The following is a 19,368-nucleotide window of genomic DNA, read 5'->3' on the forward strand; positions in this document are numbered from 1 at the left end:
CGCTCGTGTTCTTTCACCTGATTGTGTTGTAATAATAATTTCCCTATGCTTCCTGTCAGGGAAGATTCTCCAGTGTGGTTTTGTTCTAATAATAATTTCCCTATGCTTCCTATCAGGGAATGGTTTTGTTCTAATAATAATTTCCCTATGCTTCCTATAAGGGAAGATTCTAGAGTGTGGTTTTGTTCTTGAGCATAGTTTAAACCCCCTCTTTCGGATTCCCATTGTGAGAGAACTTTGATACTCTGGCAGAGTGTGATGAATGATACACATGCCAGCGCTTAGAAACTGCATGCTTTGGATATAAGCAATTCAAATTAAACTCGTGCAAATTATGGGTCACAATTGAGATGTATCATTGCCTAAACATCAGAGTTATTTAATTATCCGAATATATGATTTGTGGACATTTACTAGACACAGTTAAATTAGGAAATCCAATGGTACTATTTCAACAAGCATGTCCACAATCAGCGTCCAAGAATGTTTCAAGGAATCTCATTTTGGCAGATTGACTTTGCCCCAAAGGGCACTCGCCCGCATCTCATCCTTCAAGGGGTGCTTCCATCTTCCCAAAACCCAAAATAAACTAACAGAGGTATAGACGCATGAAAATGATACATACATGTAGTACAGTATCTATCAAATGGGCTGGATTGGGCATGCACGTGAGAAGATGGAAGTAATAGGCATCGATAAACACATGCATCAAACTAGCACTACAAAGTCAGGCATATATGCCCAATGCTCTCTTACCAAGGGTTTCAAATCAGTAATAACCACCCATGATCAGGACCCCATGAAAATCTCATATTCCATTGTCCACGCAATTTCATATTGTCCCTTACAAGCTTGAATATAGGGGACACTTCCAAAACTCCCTTAATCAGGAAATTCATGATCACAAACAACAAGACACTGAATATTGACACTGCATCCAGCTTCATGTATAACCAAAAGCACATGGCGACAGTTATGACCATGCTGACTGATACTCTATTGGGGTATCAGTGAATCTGGGCAGCCCAGATCATAGAAATGCTGTACCTAAGTTCAAAAAAACTCCCACCATCATGGTGGGACACAAATTTAGAACCATAGATAAATTATCTTTTCTTTTTCCGACCTCTCAAAATTTAAAAGGTTATCGAATCTCTGGAGAAATGGGGTGCTTCAGTTCTAGTTCACCAAGAGGATACATTCCCGACGACTAAACTACGCATACTGCAACTATGGCCATCTAGTGTTCATAATGTCTGACTACCCTATGTTGATTCCGCAAATCAAAAACCTCAGCTTACTTGCTGTTGGTGGTTTCCATACATAGGATAAGCCCCATATGCGGCAGCAGCAGCAGCAGCATACATGTTTGGATCCTGGGGTGCCGCACCATACCCGTATCCATCGTAAACCTGTCCCGCATAGTATGCTCCATTCCATTGATTACCTGGATCTACCCTCGGCTGCCAAAACCCAAAAAATAAATGAGTAAATAAATTGACAAGGGAAAAAGAAAAAGAGATCAGCACAAATGAGAACTGCAACTTTAAATTCATGAGATTCACATTGGGACACTAGCGCCATTGGATTTGGATTTTTTTTAAATGACTCAAACCATTTGATAGGGATCCCCTTGGATAGGGATGCCCAAAAAAACTCAGATTGAATATTCGAACCGTTTGATTAAACAAAGGTTATGGTAACTGTTTATGTTCAAAGCATAAGAGCCAAATTATAAAAGGGTTGCAATAATCCACTTCACAGCTTTTATTTGACTTTTCAACCATACAAGTGAGACTGGTCACAAAAACGGCTCCAACCATTGGAAGATAACCCAGATTCAAAGGCTAAAGTCCTGACATACTGTAATACAATCATCGTTCCAAAACTTGGCGAGTCGACTCGAAAATCGGCCAAGTCTACTCACTGGGGTTTTGATCCGAGCCCCAGGGAAAGTCGCTGAGTGGCCATGACACGGTCAGCTCTCAACAGAACTCATGGAATCAGCTTCAGAACACGGCCAACTAGACACAAACCAGCATGACCTCAAAAACTCGGCTGACTAGATACAACTCAGCATGACTCGACTGAGTCACTGGCCCAGTCATCTAGGTTTAGTTTTAAAAACTAAAAGTTGCTTGGTGCAAGACTCAAAGAGGCAACCTCATCTATGGAAGAGATGAGGTGCTACCACACCCTGATCCGTAGCTCAAGTGGCAGACTGAGTGAAAGATGAGGTGCTACCACTGCACTACAATGTACAGTTGTGAATCCTTTTGGCATTTCTTCTACTTTATTGGTTTCCAACAGTTCTAAATGCATTAAATAATAAAGATTAATTATCAAAATATTGAGTCCACTCGATTAAAGACTCAGTCAAGTCTTCAAGTTGACCTGACTTGGCTAGACATCAAGTCAAGTCGAGTTCTTGAACTATGATTGCAATACATTGGGATGTATTCAAGCAAACATCTAAATTCATTTAAAATTAATGATTGCCCAATCTTGAACTCCATAATAGAAACTTTGTTGAACATGAGAATGGATCCACTGTGAAACACAAATATCTAATTTAACTATCGAGCAATCAACACAACGGCACACTTTACTCACATGTATGAATCCAGACTGTTCACCTGTTGAACCCTACTTCAGACTCCAGTTCCTTACGATTAGGTCTACTGCCTATTATTTTAATCCTAAAATGCCTCCAAAAATATACCAGTCAGATGTTTATGGCACCCATTCTTGGCCTTTTGCAATGGAATGTTGACCTTTTGTTAATCTTTCTTTTCTAACAGAGAAAGGGGTAATCCATGAAACACAAAATCCATCCCTATGGCAAGAAATAACCCACTCCACCTCATCCACAGCAGGCCCAACAAATGAGCAGTCCAAATCATAAATATCAGTGTTTAGCAGCACATACATTCTCGAGTATCATATAGCCCATGAGTGGCATTATGGTGCTCCTTCAAAGGTTGCGTCTTTTGCTTGGTTAGAGGGAAGAAACAAGGTTCTCACAGTAGATAATTTGAGCAAGCGTCATATGATTATTCCAAATGTGCGTTTATTGTGTTTTCAAGATGAGGAATCGGTTGACCATCTCTTTATTCACTGTCCTTTTGCCTTAAAGATTTGGTTTAATTTTTTCAATTTGTTTGGAGTTTCAAGAGCTGTTCCAAGTTCAATTAATCAATTCTTCTTAGCTTGGAATGGAGGGGGCAAAGGAAAAGCTGGGAGCAGGTATAGTATTTGTGCTTACTAGAAGGGTTATGGTGCATTTAGTTGGAAAGAAACAATCGGTGTTTTAGAAATCAAAGGAGCTGTCTCTCGGAAGTTTTCAACCAGGAGAAAAGGAGTGTTAAGGAATGGGCACAAGCAGTAAATATTTTAGTTTTTTTATCAGTTTCTGAATAGCTGATCAGAGTTATAATGGATTTTTAGTTGTATTTTTCAGTTTTCTTTTTTCTTTTTTCATTCTTTGGCTTCAGCCTTTTCCTAATAAAATTGATTATCGCTTCAAAAAAAAAAAAAAAAAGCTGTACATACTTTCTCATCATAAAAAGAGGGACCATATGATTCTTCAACCCAAGATATGGATATCATTTGATTCTAGAGTCCTTATAAGTGGGACCCATGACTCGGTAATCCAGATTTCAGACTGTTGATCTGATGTCAACCAAAGATCTCCATAATGATGCGTGAATTGCAATAGATTGTAAATGGGAAAAAAAAAAGGTTGCAACAGCTCAGATTCAACTGAAGAAAGAGACAGAGATTGGACACCTAGGATCTTTCAATCTGGGGGACTTTTGAGGCAACAGATATGCATGCTGAGGCCCATCAGATCAACAGTATAGATCACAGAACTGTGGAATCCACTTATAAAGAAGGGTGGATCATATTATTCCTCCACAGAAAGAGGCTGAGGTCCCCATTCATTCTGAACAGGTAACTTAGTTTGTAGATGTAGGCCCAATGGTTGGTCAATCCAAGCCATTGAACTGACAACCCCAATCATGAATGGACCATAGACTATCAGGACTTGGAGGAGATGCCGTCACAACAGTATAGCGTTTCTTCACAGGATATCCTCTCAATTTGTCAACTCTTAACCTTCCCGCAGTTTGCATGCGAAATTGAGAATACCTGGTTACAAACACATGAAAAAACCACATTCAATTGAGGAAAGACCAAAGCTTCAATGGCTAGGATCTTCCAATTGGGAGATTTTGGGGGAAAGGCCATCCATGATGGGCTGTCAGATCAATGGCTTGGATAGACAAACCATGAGCCCCACATCTACAAACTAAGCTCCAAACATGGAAGTTCCCTCTTTCGAATGAATAGGGAATTCAGCCTCTGACAAAAATAAGTGAAAATACAAATGGCTCATAAGATGAACTTCTAAAGATCCATTTTACCTGCTTGTTTGCTGGATTGCGACCCCATGAAAGACGAACCGTCTGGTTCCCAATGACTGTCCCGTTCAACCTCTGCAATGCCTCCTCAGCATGGTTTCTGCCAAGAATAATAAAGTGCAAAATTCAAAATAACATCAAGAATTGTAGAGATACTGTGAAGGGGATTCCATCACGTTTCCTATTGAACCATGGTCAGAAACTATACCGCTGAGCAAACTGAACGAACCCGCATCCTTTCCCAATTGGAATCTTTACAGAAATAATCTCACCATATTGAGAAAAGGCTTGTCTGAGATCCTCATCACTGGTATTCGGGCCAAGCCCTCCAACAAATATCTACCATAAGAAATGGGTTAATAACAAAGGTAATAGAGTAATAGTGGTTGACCATCAATACCGCAGGAAAGATCTGGACTCACTGTCGTATTAGTCGAATCACCATCAGATTGGAAACCTTGGGCAGAAGCACCATTTGATGCATAACCACCTACTAATACCACAGCTGGTTAAAGAAAATAAAAAGAAATTCTTTATTCTTTAAGCATCGAGATTACAGGTACTGATTCAACTGGCTTTCCAGTCCAGCATCAACATCAGGATGTGGTATGCAGTCCCGTTTCAAAAGTAATATGCAAACACAAGGAAAAGAATAGTGAATAGAAGAATCTCTTCTTCTTTTTCCACCCACCAGAATTCTAATTCAGCACAAGCTACAAACTTGAAGGAAATTCATAATATAATTAAAAGCTATAATGATTAGAAAGTAAAGAACATTGTTGTATATCAATCTAATTAGCCAGCACAAACAATAAAATTGTGAACAATATCCATGTCAGTATTAAATGAGAACGGTAAAACAGGAAACTCGAATTTGTTTGCATACAGCCAATGAGATAAGAAGTGGGCCCAATATTCAATATCTTAAATATGTTTTCCCTTCATGTTGATTTCAAAATTTGTTTGCCGGATGGTGATAGTGTTTTTCAGAGGCAGTGCTGCCCACAAGGATCTCAAAGTGAGGATGATTGCTCAAAAGGTAAGATGGTATTCCAAACTTTCCTAAGAAGGGTAATAACTTAACAGTTGTCAAGAGGCATGAACTCCCTCCATCCCTCCCTCCAAGATAAGGTCTGCTTTAAATGAATTTTCCCTTGATTGGAGGTAACTACAAACAAGTTAGAATTCAATTGCTTAAGGACATCAGAACATTAGTATTTTTTTCACAAGACTGTCATTCTTTCCAAAGGCACAACAAGATTAGAGACATTATCATCAAGCCTCTATCAGAAGAGAAAAATTGCTAAAACATTTGTTGAATATCCACTGAATTCTGTTCCTGTTCAACATCCGAATCACACCAATATAACCTACTGTCTCCTGCATGATTTTAGAAGTTTGTTTCTACAAGGGATTCGTGGAGCTTTTATCTCCTAATCGAATCCCCACCTACAGATTTCTGTTGTAATAGAGACCCTCTAAAGATGATGGCCAAAAGACAAGACCCTTCCTTTTTAATGATGTCAATATGCTTTCAACAAGGTATTCCATAATAGTAACGGTGGCCATAACAGCCGTTGCGGTCTCTCTTTTTTTCTTTTTTTCTTTTTGAAATAATATGTTTTGGCCGTTATGGGCCATTTTTTTCTGTAACGCCCATTACGGCCATTTTAGCCCCGTAATGCATAACGGTTACGTAACCACTTGGCATGCCTTGCCTTTCAGTATTCAACAACTGGAAGCTGCTTAGCCAACTGCTGACCATTTGGTAGATTAAGAACCCATCGGTGGAAAATGTTTTGCCAACAAAGCACTCCCTATGCTTGACACGTCCTTTTCTTTTCTTTCCTTTTCTCCTTTTTTAAGCAAGATATGCTTGACACATCTTTACCTTGTTAGTCTTTGTTTTACGTGGGAAATGGTTATTTCTCACGTGCCTAGCCCATTTGGCATGCCTTGCCTTTCAGTATTCAACAACTGGAAGCTGCTTAGCCAACTGCTGACCATTTGGTAGATTAAGAACCCATCTGTGGAAAATGTTTTGTCAAACATAGCACTCCCTATGCTTGACACATCTTTTTCTTTTCTTTCCTTCTCCTTTTTTAAGCAAGATAAGCTTGACACATCTTTACCTTGTTAGTCTTTGTTTTACGTGGGAAATGGTTATTTCTCACGTGCCTAGCCCATTTGGCATGCCTTGCCTTTCAGTATTCAACAACTGGAAGCTGCTTAGCCAACTGCTGACCATTTGGTAGATTAAGAACCCAACGGTGGAAAATGTTTTGCCAACATAACACTCCCTATGCTTGACACATCTTTTTCTTTTCTTTCCTTTTCTCCTTTTTTAAGCAAGCTATGCTTGACACATCTTTACCTTGTTAGTCTTTGTTTTACGTGGGAAATGGTTATTTCTCACGTGCCTAGAACATGAATTCCTGGTTGACTAATTCTGCGCAGATTCTCCCAGCACCATGACTGTGTCACAATCCCATGGCTATTGCCCCCCTTCGGCATGTTCCCTGTGGATGATTAATCTACACATATTAGGTCGGCTCGCGAGCATTACTGCAACTGGATGGATCTATAATGGTTTCTTCACTTCTATTCATGTGTCTTTGGCATTTGCATCATGGTTGATTGCCACTAAAATGTTGTATTCCCAAGCTGTGGTGTGCTCGTGGACTGGCTTCTAGTTTAGTTCGAGCGATCAAGTTCAAAAGATTGAGTTTCTTGCATGTCTAGCCATGTTTAACATGGTCAGATGACCCCCACAAAGGAATTATTAAGCCAGTTACCACAGTTTCAAATGTTCACATCATCAACATAACCAACCCCCAGCAAAGGAGTTTCCAAGCCAGCTTCCCTGGTTTCATCACCATCGTCATCTCCGTCATCATCATAGTCCTTTGCTCTCTCTTTTAATGAAATTAATTGCCTAAAAAACAGTATGACATTAAAAATGAGAAAAACGTGTGGTAGACATTGATGGAGTTAAAGGACTTCGTGGAGTCAAGTCATGGTGGCTTGGCATGATTCAAGGTTTCGAGGTAGGGGAAAATCGTTATCTCGCCTGCAGTTCATAGTTGATATGATGGTTTTCTGAAATGAGGAGGTTAGAGTACAAAATGTTAAGCTCATTCTTAGATGCTTTGAGGCAGTATCAGGGCTCAAAGTTAAGCTAAGCCAAAGCATGCTAGCTGGGATCAAAATCAGGGAAAGTATACTCAAGGGCTCCATGGAGATGGGGATTTGCAAAACACAAGAATTTCCAGTTTTATACCTGGGTCTACCATTGCAGGTGAGCGGTTTTCCCCCTCTATCTGAGACCCAGTTATTAAAAGAATAGAGAAAAGATTAGCTTCCTAGAAACACAGATAGCTATCATTGGGAGGTGGGTGATGTAGGACGGCCTAATCCAACCTTAAATGAGCATAGTATTTGAAATGAACAAATTTATGCAATCTTTAAAAACAAATAAAATATCAGCCTTATACATCATAAACACAAGAAATAAATAAGGTTGATATAGCATTGATTATGGCCATCCATCACAATCATGAAGTATTGAATCTTAAAATCTGAATTTAGTTGGATCCGGTGAAAAATAGACCTTTCATCTTACAATAGGTCCATCTAACGATCCAAGTGGATTTTCTAATCCAGAAAATATGAATTTTCTAGATTGGGAAATCTAGAAAATTCAGAAAAAGAATTGATGGTTATTCAAATTTAGGCTTTGGGTGATGGGTTTTATGTGGAGATGAAAATCTATTGAGATCTAATGATTTAGATAAAAAGAAACAAGATCGGCTTCTAGATCTAAATATTTTAGGAGAAAAGGAAGAGAATAGGGTTAAAGAAAAGAGTACCTTGAGAAAAGAAAAAAGGAGAAAGAAGTAGAGGATGAGAAGTCATTTCCCTGGGCCTCATACCCTCTTCCAATCACTGGAAGTCGAAGACGAAATCGTCAGAAGCAAAAAGCTCTCTTCTTTTATAAACATAACATCAAATGCTTTAGGTTTAAGGCAACCGTTATAAATTCGTAATTACATGAAATTACCAAAATACCCCTACTAAAAAAGTTTTTAAAAAAAAATAAATTCGCACAAAAATTGTGCGCAAACCATCTCAAAACTATAATAAATCAAATGTTCATAAACTAAATGCAAATTTAAGATACCCAATGGGCCCCGATGATAGCGTCATGAAGGTAGCGTAATGAAAGTGGGTCGTGACGATCCAACATCCGATCACACCATCTTCGCGATCCAATGGTCTAAATATCTCCTTTAAGAAACTTATGCCTGTCATGAACACATGTGTAAGGTTTTCACCTTCTAGAGACCCGACCCATACCCGTCATCTAACCACATTGACACAGGTAACACACACCTCCTGCGTTAATATACTTTGAATGGCCTAGTGTCCACATCAATAGGGATGGAGAAAACACACTCATAAAATCATCACCTCTTGCCAATATGCCAATTTACTTCCTATCATTATTCAAAATCTCCTCATCTGTAGTAACAAAAATTGAGAAGATTCAAAGACAATTCCTGTAAGGAGGTGCTTGAGACAAAAGGAGTTTCAACTTGGTTAAGTGGAAGTTCATAAGGCTAAGGAAATAGGGGGCCTAAGAATAGGCAACATTCGGGAGAAGAATAGAAGCTTGCTATGTAAATGGTGGTAGCATTTTGGAAAGGAAAATGACGCTTTATGTCATAGAGCTATATTTGAAACATATGGCAGCGCAAATAGGGGCTGGCACCCTAGCATTCAATAGAGGACGAAGGCATCCAAGATTTGGAAGAATGTCGTAAGAGTGGGCGATTGCTGTAAACCATGGGGTCAGATTATAAACGAGGGCTTTAAATTTCTAGCAAACAGTGGAGAATCAACATCGTTTTCAAAAGACGAGTGGATCAACAACCACTCTCTCGCTATTAGGTTTCCTAGAATATATAGACTAGTGTCGGTAATATATGTTACTGTGAAGAAATAAGCATCTTTTACTAAGGATAGCATGCCATGGAATTGTCCTTAAAAGCAACTTGAGAATATTCAGAGACAATTTCCCATGAGGTGGTGGAACCGATCGAAAAAGGTTAAAAATATGCTTCAGACAAAAGGAGTTTAAACTCGGTTAACTAGAAGTTCATAAGGCTAAGGAAACAGGGGCCCTAAGAATAGGAAAATTCGGGAGAAGAGTACAAGCTTGCCATGTAAATAGTGGTGGCATTTCGAAAAGGAAAGGACACTTTATTCCATAGAATTATATTTGAAAAATATGGCACAGCAAATAGGAGCTGGGACCCCGGCATTTGACGAAGGACCAAGGCATCCAAGATCTGGAAGAATGTTGTCTAGTTAGGTAGATAGCTCTAAACCATTTAAGATTCTAAACAAGGAATTATAGATTCATAGTAAACAGTGGGGAATCCACCTTGAAAGATGAATGGATTGACAACTGCCCTCTTGCCGTTTTCCCATATTATATAGAATGGTGCTAGTAAAACATATTGTTGTGAAGGAATATGCATCTGTTATTGGAGTCCCCCCATATATATATATATATATATATATATATATATATATATATTTGGAACCTAGTACCTTTTGCTATTTGTTGAGAAGTTTTGAAAGAGAGAAATAATAGAATCTTTAAAGATGCATAGATATCACTGGATTTTCTAAAAGAGAGAATTGGAGGGTTGATAACGAATGGGCAGTAGTGTCTTAGAAATTCAAGGAGCAACCAGTCTCGAATATTGAGAATGTTGGTGTAATATAGTCAGGTTGTACTTTGTTGGTCCCCATTGTTTAACATTTCATTCAACAGATGTGACCAAGTGATGCAGGACAATTAACCACGTGCTCTAAAAGCTCGAACCGATAGAGAGTGGTGAATCAATCCATTTATCTCATAGCCCAGGCCCCACATCGCATGGGTTAGGACCTCAGCCGAACCTCCTTATGGGCCCCACTTCCATGGGTTCTGCTTCACACGGGCGAGTGTGTCCCCGCATCCCACAAGCTACCCCACTCGAGCCCGGTGTGAAAATGCCCCTGCATTACCAGGGCATGTTCCAGGCTCTTGTTTCTTATCTTGGCATACGGTATTGTGTGATTGATATCCAGATCTTTATTTAATGAAATCTTTGTTATCAGCTCAACCAAGAAAAATAAAAAAATAAAAAAATCATGTTAGCTTGTTGCAAGAGCAAAAGAAGGTTTCATCGAAAAAGCAAATTTCTAAATCAGGATGATATAGCAAATAGAGTATTTCCGCTAATGCAAACTTATGATCCTCTGTTATTAGCATTCTCACATTCATAAGGCATCAAAAAGATTCAGTGAGTAACAATATTAAGCAAAAGCAAGAAAATAATAATAATAATAATAATAACACAACTAATTAAGAATGCAAGGCTTCAAGAGGGAACAAAAAATGACAAGAAATTTGTCAATGTGGAAAGGGAGCTCTTCAAAATGAGAAATTATGTGTTGATACTTCTTCAGCAAATGTATAACAATTTGAAACTTTGATCTCTCTTTTTTTTTTTCCCAGTTTGAGATTGAATTTCCAGTGAATAGGTTGCAGGCCAGCTCATGGTGTTCCAAATGTTATTGAGGTCCAATCAACAAAACAATGCTAACAGGTAACAACTAGTAGAAATTACCAATTAGGAAGAACGAGAGATCAAACAATTTAAGTTTCTGAAGTTCTAGATGCATGTGGGAAGGAATGTCATTATCGAATACCTTGAGAAGAATAAGATTGCTGAAATCCCGATGACTTCCTAGGAGTTGCAGCACCAATGCGCATGGGCCTACTAGAACAATACGCACCATTCATTTCGGTCATAGCACGTGATCTCTCATTATCATCACCAAATCTTACAAAGCCATAACCTTTGGAACGACCAGTATTTGTATCGATGACAACTTTTGCACCTTTTACGGATGGGTACTTACTAGCAAAAGTTTCCTGCAATAAGGTATCCGTAACATCAGGAGCCAAATCACCTACAAATATGGAATGGTCGGAGCTGGCATCGGAACGCCTATCCCCCATGCTAAATGTTGCCCAATTCAGCCGGAAGGGCTGGTCTGTGTTAGGCATTGTAGCGCCACTGTAGCTTTGCAGAACTTTTTCCGCTGCTGCATGTGAAAGAAATTCTACAAATCCATAGCCTTCTGACTGACCAGTCTGCTTATTGCGAATTACTTTTATGGAGTTAACCTGCACAAATTGTGGTGCTAAAATGTCACAACCAAGAAATATTTACTGGAATATGAATAGCCTAGCATTGTGAATTACTTTTATGCTGACAACCTGAATAAAATTATGGTGCTAAAATGTCACAACCAAGAAATATTTAGTGGAATATGAATAGGCAGCTTGTCTTCAATTCATTCACATTTCATCCAAAATATTAGATTTCCCTACCTCCCATGTGCTAAGATCTATTTGAATAATTGAAAGAAACAGATGGGCCTTGCAGAGCAACTTTGATAATTGAGGAAATAATTAGACATTGCTTAGTTACTTGGTAATCTATGCATGTTGATGCTCAAACAAATTAAATTTGAAATTTCAAATGAATGAGAGGAAATCACAAAAATCAATCCCTCCATCTCATGAGCTAAGATCTATTTTAATAACTGAAGAAATGGTTGGTACTTGCTTAGCGAATTGGTAACCTATGCATTTTGATGCTCAAGTAAATTAAATTTGAACATTCAAATTCACCATCATCATCAAAGCCTAATACCAGCGAATCAGAGCTACACAAATCTTGTTATGCAACTCCATTCTATAACAGACCATATCTCAGTTAAACCAAGGGTCCTCAAGCCTTTTCTTACTACCTCCTCCCATGTCCTTTTGGGCCTTCCCTATGCCTGTTTAGAGCCTTCAAGTTAAAAACTCACTACTCCTAACTGGTGCAGAAATTTGAACATTCAAATTAATCTAGCGCACAACGGCTGAAAAGCCGTTGCACGCACTATATGAAAGGAAATCACAAAAACCAATCCATTTCCTGCTACTAATAATGAGGAGGTAGTTTTCGAATTGCAGCTACACATCTTTTAAGTCCAACGGAGCTCAGACCTTCAATACCACATGCTAAGAAACTTGCAATTTAGAGCACAGACCTTCAATAACAATGGAAAGAAGTAAATTGCAATATGGAGCTCAGAACTTCAATTTGAATACCAAGGAAAATGCAATTTGGAGCTCAGACCTTCAATACAAACGTAAAGGAAATGACGGTTTGGTTGTTTCTGCTACATTATACTGGTAATCACAATTCAATTCAACAATGCACCCAATTTCACCCTTGGGAGTTTGCTTTAACCAATATGTGGCCATTATCCACTAAATTCTCAAGTTGTCACACAACCAATGGTAATCATGATACATATGTTTATAGCTTTTATACAAATACAACTCATGCACAAAGGCATAAACACTAGGACAAAGTATGGCCCTTCATAAGTGCAACTTTCTCCCATTTCACAACATTTATGCAGCTGCCATTACTAGGGGTGCAATTGGGTCAGTCTAAACTCTAAACCTGAAAATGACTTGCCCAATCACGGGTTGGTTGGGCTTGGGATTCCTCAACCCGACCACAGGTCAAATTGAGCTTGGCTTGAGGCCTCAGGCAAACCAATGAAACCCAAACCGATAATATACTATATGCATAAATATATATGGGAAAAGTGTATGTGTAAAGGATCATATGCAATGTTGTCATATGCGATAGAACCAACAACACCACCACCCCCCCCCCCCCCCCAAAAAAAAAAAAAAAAAATTCGCATCTCTCTCTCTCTCTGACTGACATCAACAAATTTCTTTGTTTTTTTTTTTTTTTTTTGTTTACATTTTTCAGTATATGCATTCACTTGAGTAACTGTTAGTTGATTTATTATTGTCTAATAGTCTATAAAATTACAAAAAACAATTCCCTACACTTGTAGTATTTTTACATAATTTTTCATATTTCTTTGTATTTCTCTGTGAATTTCCCTTTTTTTAAAAAGAAAATGTTTACAGAGCTGTGCGATCACATCTGTGATTATGCCATGGAATAGGCGCAGAACCCCCTTGCGTCACACTAGATCACTTATGCCCTTTGACAGCATTGATTGTATGGCATTGGATCTAGAAATTTGAAATGGATTTGATGTGTTACATTACTAGTTGCAAGTGTTAACCTGACCCAACCCAAGTTGCATTAGGGTTGAATGCTCAATGCCCCGGGTAGGGATCAAGTAGTCCAGGCCTTGAGCTGACTCTTGAGGTTGGGCTGGCTTTGGTTGATCCTCAACAAACCAACCCAACCCAACCCAACCCACCTGAGTTGCACCCCTAGCCGCTACCAGCCAACATTTTACAATTATCCAAAACAAATACTCTATGGGTGGCTCTTTGGCTGCAGTAATGAATTGAATTGCAAGTATTTGTCTAATGATGTGGAAAGGCCTAATCCTAATGTCCTTTCTTACCCATGGCGTCAGTGGTGTGAGCTCCAAATGACAGTCACACCACTTTCAAGTTGGACTTGAGAGGAAAATAACTGCAATTCAAGATCTAATTCCTTACTAGGAGCACTTGAAACATTCGTAATTCTTTCCACTACCTCCTGATTGAACTGAACTTTCACAAGTTATGTCACTTGTGCATCCAAACAAGTCTACTCAATCTAAAAATAAAAGACCAAACCAAAGTCATCTAATTCATAAGGAAAGAATAATAAACTTCAATAGAAATCCATAACATGTGATAAGGAAGGCAAGAAAAAAAGGAAGAATTACTTCTTCTTCTTTTTTTTCTTACAAGAAGCAGAGAGATCCTTCATGAAACCCTAACCAACGACGGAACAAAAACCAATGGTCAAGATCAACAGATCCCACCAGACTGGAGCAAAAGAGAAAAGGAAGGAGGCTTACCTCGCCCGTCTGACCGAAACAGCTGTGGAGGTAATTCTCATCCATCCAGTAATAAAGATCTCCGACCCAGATCGTCTTGTTATCGTCCGCCGACGACGATTGCGGCTGCTGCTGCGGATGGTGGGGATGGTGGTAGGCCATGAAATGCTGCGGCTGATAGTGCTGCGGCATCATCTGGTGCTGCATCATCATCGCCGCAGACGGGTACTGCATCGCCATCCACTGCTGCTGCTGCTGCTGCGGATCTGAGCCGTTGGCAGATTGCATCATATGCGGCTTCAAAGAGAGTCTTTGGAAACGGTAGATGTGATGGTAATTTAGAAGACAAAGAGGGGCATTTATGGGAAGGATTTTTTAGAGAGAGAGAGAGAGAGAGAGAGAGAGAGGGCCTGGTCTGAGAAGAGCAGAACCGAGGCCGGAAAGAGAGTCGCTGAAATTGCTTTGGAAGGGATTAATAGCGGAAAGGGTCGAAGCTGCCCTGGAATGATTGGAGATTTATTGTGGGCCGTTGGATTTAAATGGGCTATATCGTTCTCAGCCGTTGATGAGAGAGTCGGCGATCCGCGGTTTGACCGCCAGACCGTGTGGCAAACTCCTACTTCAATTATGTTAACTTAGTGATGGCGGATTCTAGTCCGTCCCGCAACGAACTAGTTTTGGTTCGTTGCTTTTGTACAGTGCAGTATGTTGTTAGATCGGTTGATCTAGGGTCGTCCATCTTGTGGGTCCTAGTATTCGTAGTTTATGAAGCGGACAGATGAATATGAGAAAGGGCCAACCGTCCAGATTCATAGGGGGAATATCCAAAGTCCATGGATTTTTATCTTTATGTATAGGTGTTTTCGTCACTGTAACTATTACATATACAATCCTGAGTAAGGTGCACCAGACGGACGGTGTGGATTTATTCACTGATCTTATAGCCAAGTATGCATCAGCCCAATTCGTTTTGTGCTTCTAACCAAACGCTTGTTAGATTTTGCAGTCCGCATGTTTCAGCATGAACTAGGAAAGAGCCGTACAGTGGCAGATCGCTAACGGGGGGCGACTATGCTAATATCTTCTCACGTGCTAATGTTACACATGCGCGGTTCATTAGCTTAGATCCGTTTCCTTGCGAAAGGCCGATTAGGTACTGCCCCTCGCAGCACGGATTTCCCTCTGGACGCGGATCGCCAGGAAAGCCTCTAGCAGGAGGAAACGGATTGGCTACTCCCCCTGACACAGCTCCGTGGCTGGTGGTCGGTGCCCTGTGGGGCCCACCATGATGTATGTGTTTCATCCATTCCGTTAATCCATTTTTACAGATCATTTTATGCTTAATTCCAAAAATGAGAGGTATATAAATCTCAGGTGGACCACACCACATGAAAACAATAGTGATTGGATATCCACCATTAAAATCCTCCTAAGGCCCACTATACTGTTTCTTTGACATCCAATCTGTTGATTAGGTCATACAGGCCCAGATGAAGGAAGCTAGGTGGGACCTTCCGTTGTGTTTGTGAGGAATACACCTGTTGATTAGTTTTGCCAAATCGGAAGCGATTGCGTCCTTAGTAACTCAGTCGGCTAAAAAGAAAAAAAAAAACATGCGGGGGCTCACCGTGGCTTATGTATTTTATCTACTCCGTTCATCCATGTAAACGGTTAATTTTATTGCATGATAGATATAGAAAATGAAGTATATAAAAAGCTCAAGTGTACCACACCCTAGGAAAAAGTATGAATTATGAATTTGATGTCTACCATTTAAAAATTCACAGAGGCCGCGTAAGTTTTGAATCAAGCTGATATTTCTGTTTTCCCTTCATCCGTATATTTGTGATCTCATGCACAACAAGTTGAATTATAAATAAATAGTGATGACAAATAAACATTACTGTGGGCCAAAGGAAGGCTTCAACGTGGAAATTATTATTCTCACAATTTCCTGTGGTATATGGTCCACGTGAGCTTTGGATATTCTTCAATTTCAAACTCGGCCACCGAAATGTTATGGATAGACAGGGTGGGTAAACAAAATATATTCACAGTGGGCCCAACTGAGTTTACTCGGTACATTAAGAGCACAATGCAATCCCAAATCATGCAAACAGTGGTTATAAAAATAGGACAGATCCAAATCTCAAGCCGTGAGACAGAAAAAACAGAGTGGGTTCAAATAATATGATAGACCTAAAAACTCAAGGAAGCGGTGAGACAAAAAAGAAGGCAGGTAAAGAAATGTCTAACTTTAAAACATCACTGGGCCTACATGATATATATATTATATTCATATTTGGAATGAAATAAAAACAAAAATATCAGTACTCGAAACTTATGTGGCCCAGGCACGTTTGACAGCAGACCTTAATCCTCACAACAGTTTACTTGAGCTTTGGATCAGACCTTAATCCTCACTACAGTCCACTTGAGCTTTGGATCAGTCTCATTTCTTGTATTTATGTCCTCATATGATCCGAAATAACAATAATAATAATAATAATAATAATAATATGGGTGAGTATAATTCTGACAAACATTAAGGTGGCCCCACTTAGCTTTCCTTGCTGGGAAGATTCTACTAAAGGCTTTGCAGACAAATAACGTTAGTGATTTTACTAGGCAGGTTATAAGATTTGGAAGTAGGCCTGTGTTTGCTGGGAACCAACCTATCCACGTCCGTACATGCGAACATTCATCACATCATCTCGTCATTAAGAGGGCCAAATAAATATGTTAGTTTTGTTAGCCATTAACAAATTTCTTTTTAAATTACGCATTTTAATCAGTCACAAAACAAATTTCTTTTTAAATTACCCATTTTAATCAGTCACAAATAGCCTACTTCATGACGGGACACGCCTGATCTTTGGGCTAGCACATGGATTGTAGACCCACTACGCCCCCACCCAAGCTGGTAACGGATAGGGGCTCCAAGGTTAAAAGTATGTGATGAATAAACCCATTTTAAAAGATAATTTTGTTGCATGATATAAAAAATGAAGCATATATAAAAGCTCAAGTGGACCACACCATAGGAAAAAGTATGAATTATAAATTTGACGTCTGCCATTGAAAAATTCTTAAAGGCCATGGAATTTTTTGATCAAGTTGATATTTCTGTTTTCCCTTCATCCATGTACTTGTGATCTTATGAACAAGTTGTATAACAAATAAACATCATTGTGGGCCATAGGAAGGTTTCAATGGTGGAAATCATCATTCCACTGTTTCCTATGGTATGGTCCACTCGAGCTTTGGATATTTTTCAATTTCAAACTCAACTACTAAAAAATGACCTGGAAAAATGGATAGATGTTATGGATAAACAAAATACATTCACATTGGGCCTAGCTGAGTTTACTCAGTACGTTAAGAGCACAGCGCAATCCCAAATCATGCAAACAGTGGTTCTAAAAATAGGACAGATCCAAAACCCAAGTAGGCCGTGAGACAAAAAAAAAGTGGTAGTGGGTTCAAAAATCATAACTGACCTAAAAAGCCAAGTGCTGAGACAGAAAAAAAAAGTAGGTAGAGAAATGTCTAATTTAGAAATGTCTAATCTTAAAACTTTACTGGGCCCACATGATGTTTATATTATATTCATATCTGGAATAAAATAAAAACAAAAATATTAGCAGGACTAGAAACTGATATGGCCAAGGTTCGTTTGACAGCAGACCTTAATACTCACTATAGTCCACAGGAGCTTTGGATCGTCTCTCATCTGTTGTATTGATATCCTTGCATGATCTGAAAAGAAAAATTAAAATGGGTGAATATAATTCTGACAAACATTAAGTGGCCCCACTTAGCTTTACTTGCTGGGAAGATTCTACCGAAGGCTTTGTAGGCAATCAACGTGACCTCCCTCTAGCATCACGTGCGTGATTTTATTAAGCAGGTTATATGATTCGGAAGTAGGCCTGTGTTTGCTGGGAACTAACCTATCTGCGTCCGTACGTGCGTACTCATCACATCATCTCGCCGTTAAGAGGGCCACATAAATAAGTTGTTTTGTTAGCCATTAACAAATTTCTTTTTAAAATACCCATTTTAATCACTCACGAATAGTCTACTTCATGACGGGTCAGGCTCGATCTTTGGGCTAGCACATGGATTGTAGAACCACGACGCCCCCACCCAAGCTGGTAACAGACAGGGGCTCCAAGGAGCTAACTGTGCTGTATGGGTTTTTATTCACACCATCCATCAATTCTTTCGTCTCATTTTAGAGTATAAGTTGAAAAATGAGGCAAATCTAAAGTTAAAAGTAGACCACACTACAGGAAGCAGTGGGTGCTAATGAGTGTGACTGTTGAAACCTTCTTAGGACCCACCATGATGTTTATCTGTCATTCAATCGCTTAATAAGATCATGTGGACTTAGATGAAGGCAAAACACTATAATAAGCTTGATCCAAAACTTATATGGCTCTCAAAAAGTTTTAATGGTGAGAGTTTAATCTTCACTCTGCAGCGCACTTAAGCTTTGGATTTATCTTATTTTTGAGCTTATACCTTACAACAAGGTAGAAAATGTATGAATGATGTGGATAAACCCATACATTAGGGTCACGCTTATAGTAGAATACGTGCGCAACCTCACATAAGATGGTGCAGCCCTTACTATGGGGCCTGTTGATGACTAAATCTGGATGACTCTCCACTCCAACTCGCGAACTCCAAACCGCTTTAGCTTCTCGAACCTGCACACTTGCAATGAGCAAAGGAGACCCTGGTCTAGGCAGGGGACCCTCCGATGCATAAGTCAGGTAAAGGGAATCTGGGTCTAAATTCGAGTGTAGTAATAGAGGGCAAGATGTTGCATACCTGTAGCAATGGAGTCTCATTGTATTTATACCTGCCTATCAAGCGGTCTGGGTCTGTTAATCTCGACACGATATGCTTAATCAATGGGATACTATGATCGTAGAGATATTATCCGTAATCCAGGGATCATGTAGCGTATCATGCATATCTGCGGGCGAGA

General features: G+C 39.4%; 1 protein-coding gene across 4 annotated transcripts; it reads right to left on the bottom strand.

Annotated features, from left to right (window-relative positions):
- Positions 1–1,098: 1,098 nt before the first annotated feature.
- LOC131235763 (polyadenylate-binding protein RBP47-like) lies at positions 1,099–14,890 on the bottom strand. Of its 4 annotated transcripts, none has more exons than XM_058233067.1 (6): positions 14,391–14,868; positions 11,190–11,670; positions 4,847–4,929; positions 4,633–4,763; positions 4,428–4,524; positions 1,099–1,463 (listed from the first exon to the last, which is right to left on the bottom strand). In XM_058233067.1, exons 1-6 carry the CDS (start codon positions 14,658–14,660, stop codon positions 1,293–1,295), a joined length of 1,233 nt encoding a protein of 410 aa, XP_058089050.1. In that variant the 5' UTR covers positions 14,661–14,868; the 3' UTR covers positions 1,099–1,292. The 4 variants fall into 4 exon arrangements, with proteins under 4 accessions (XP_058089050.1, XP_058089051.1, XP_058089052.1 ...); XM_058233068.1 differs by having other exon boundaries at positions 4,847–4,917; positions 14,391–14,867; XM_058233069.1 differs by having other exon boundaries at positions 4,847–4,914; positions 14,391–14,862.
- Positions 14,891–19,368: the final 4,478 nt, after the last annotated feature.

Source organism: Magnolia sinica, chromosome 2 (assembly GCF_029962835.1).
Source record: "Magnolia sinica isolate HGM2019 chromosome 2, MsV1, whole genome shotgun sequence".
Classification (NCBI taxonomy): domain Eukaryota; kingdom Viridiplantae; phylum Streptophyta; class Magnoliopsida; order Magnoliales; family Magnoliaceae; genus Magnolia; species Magnolia sinica.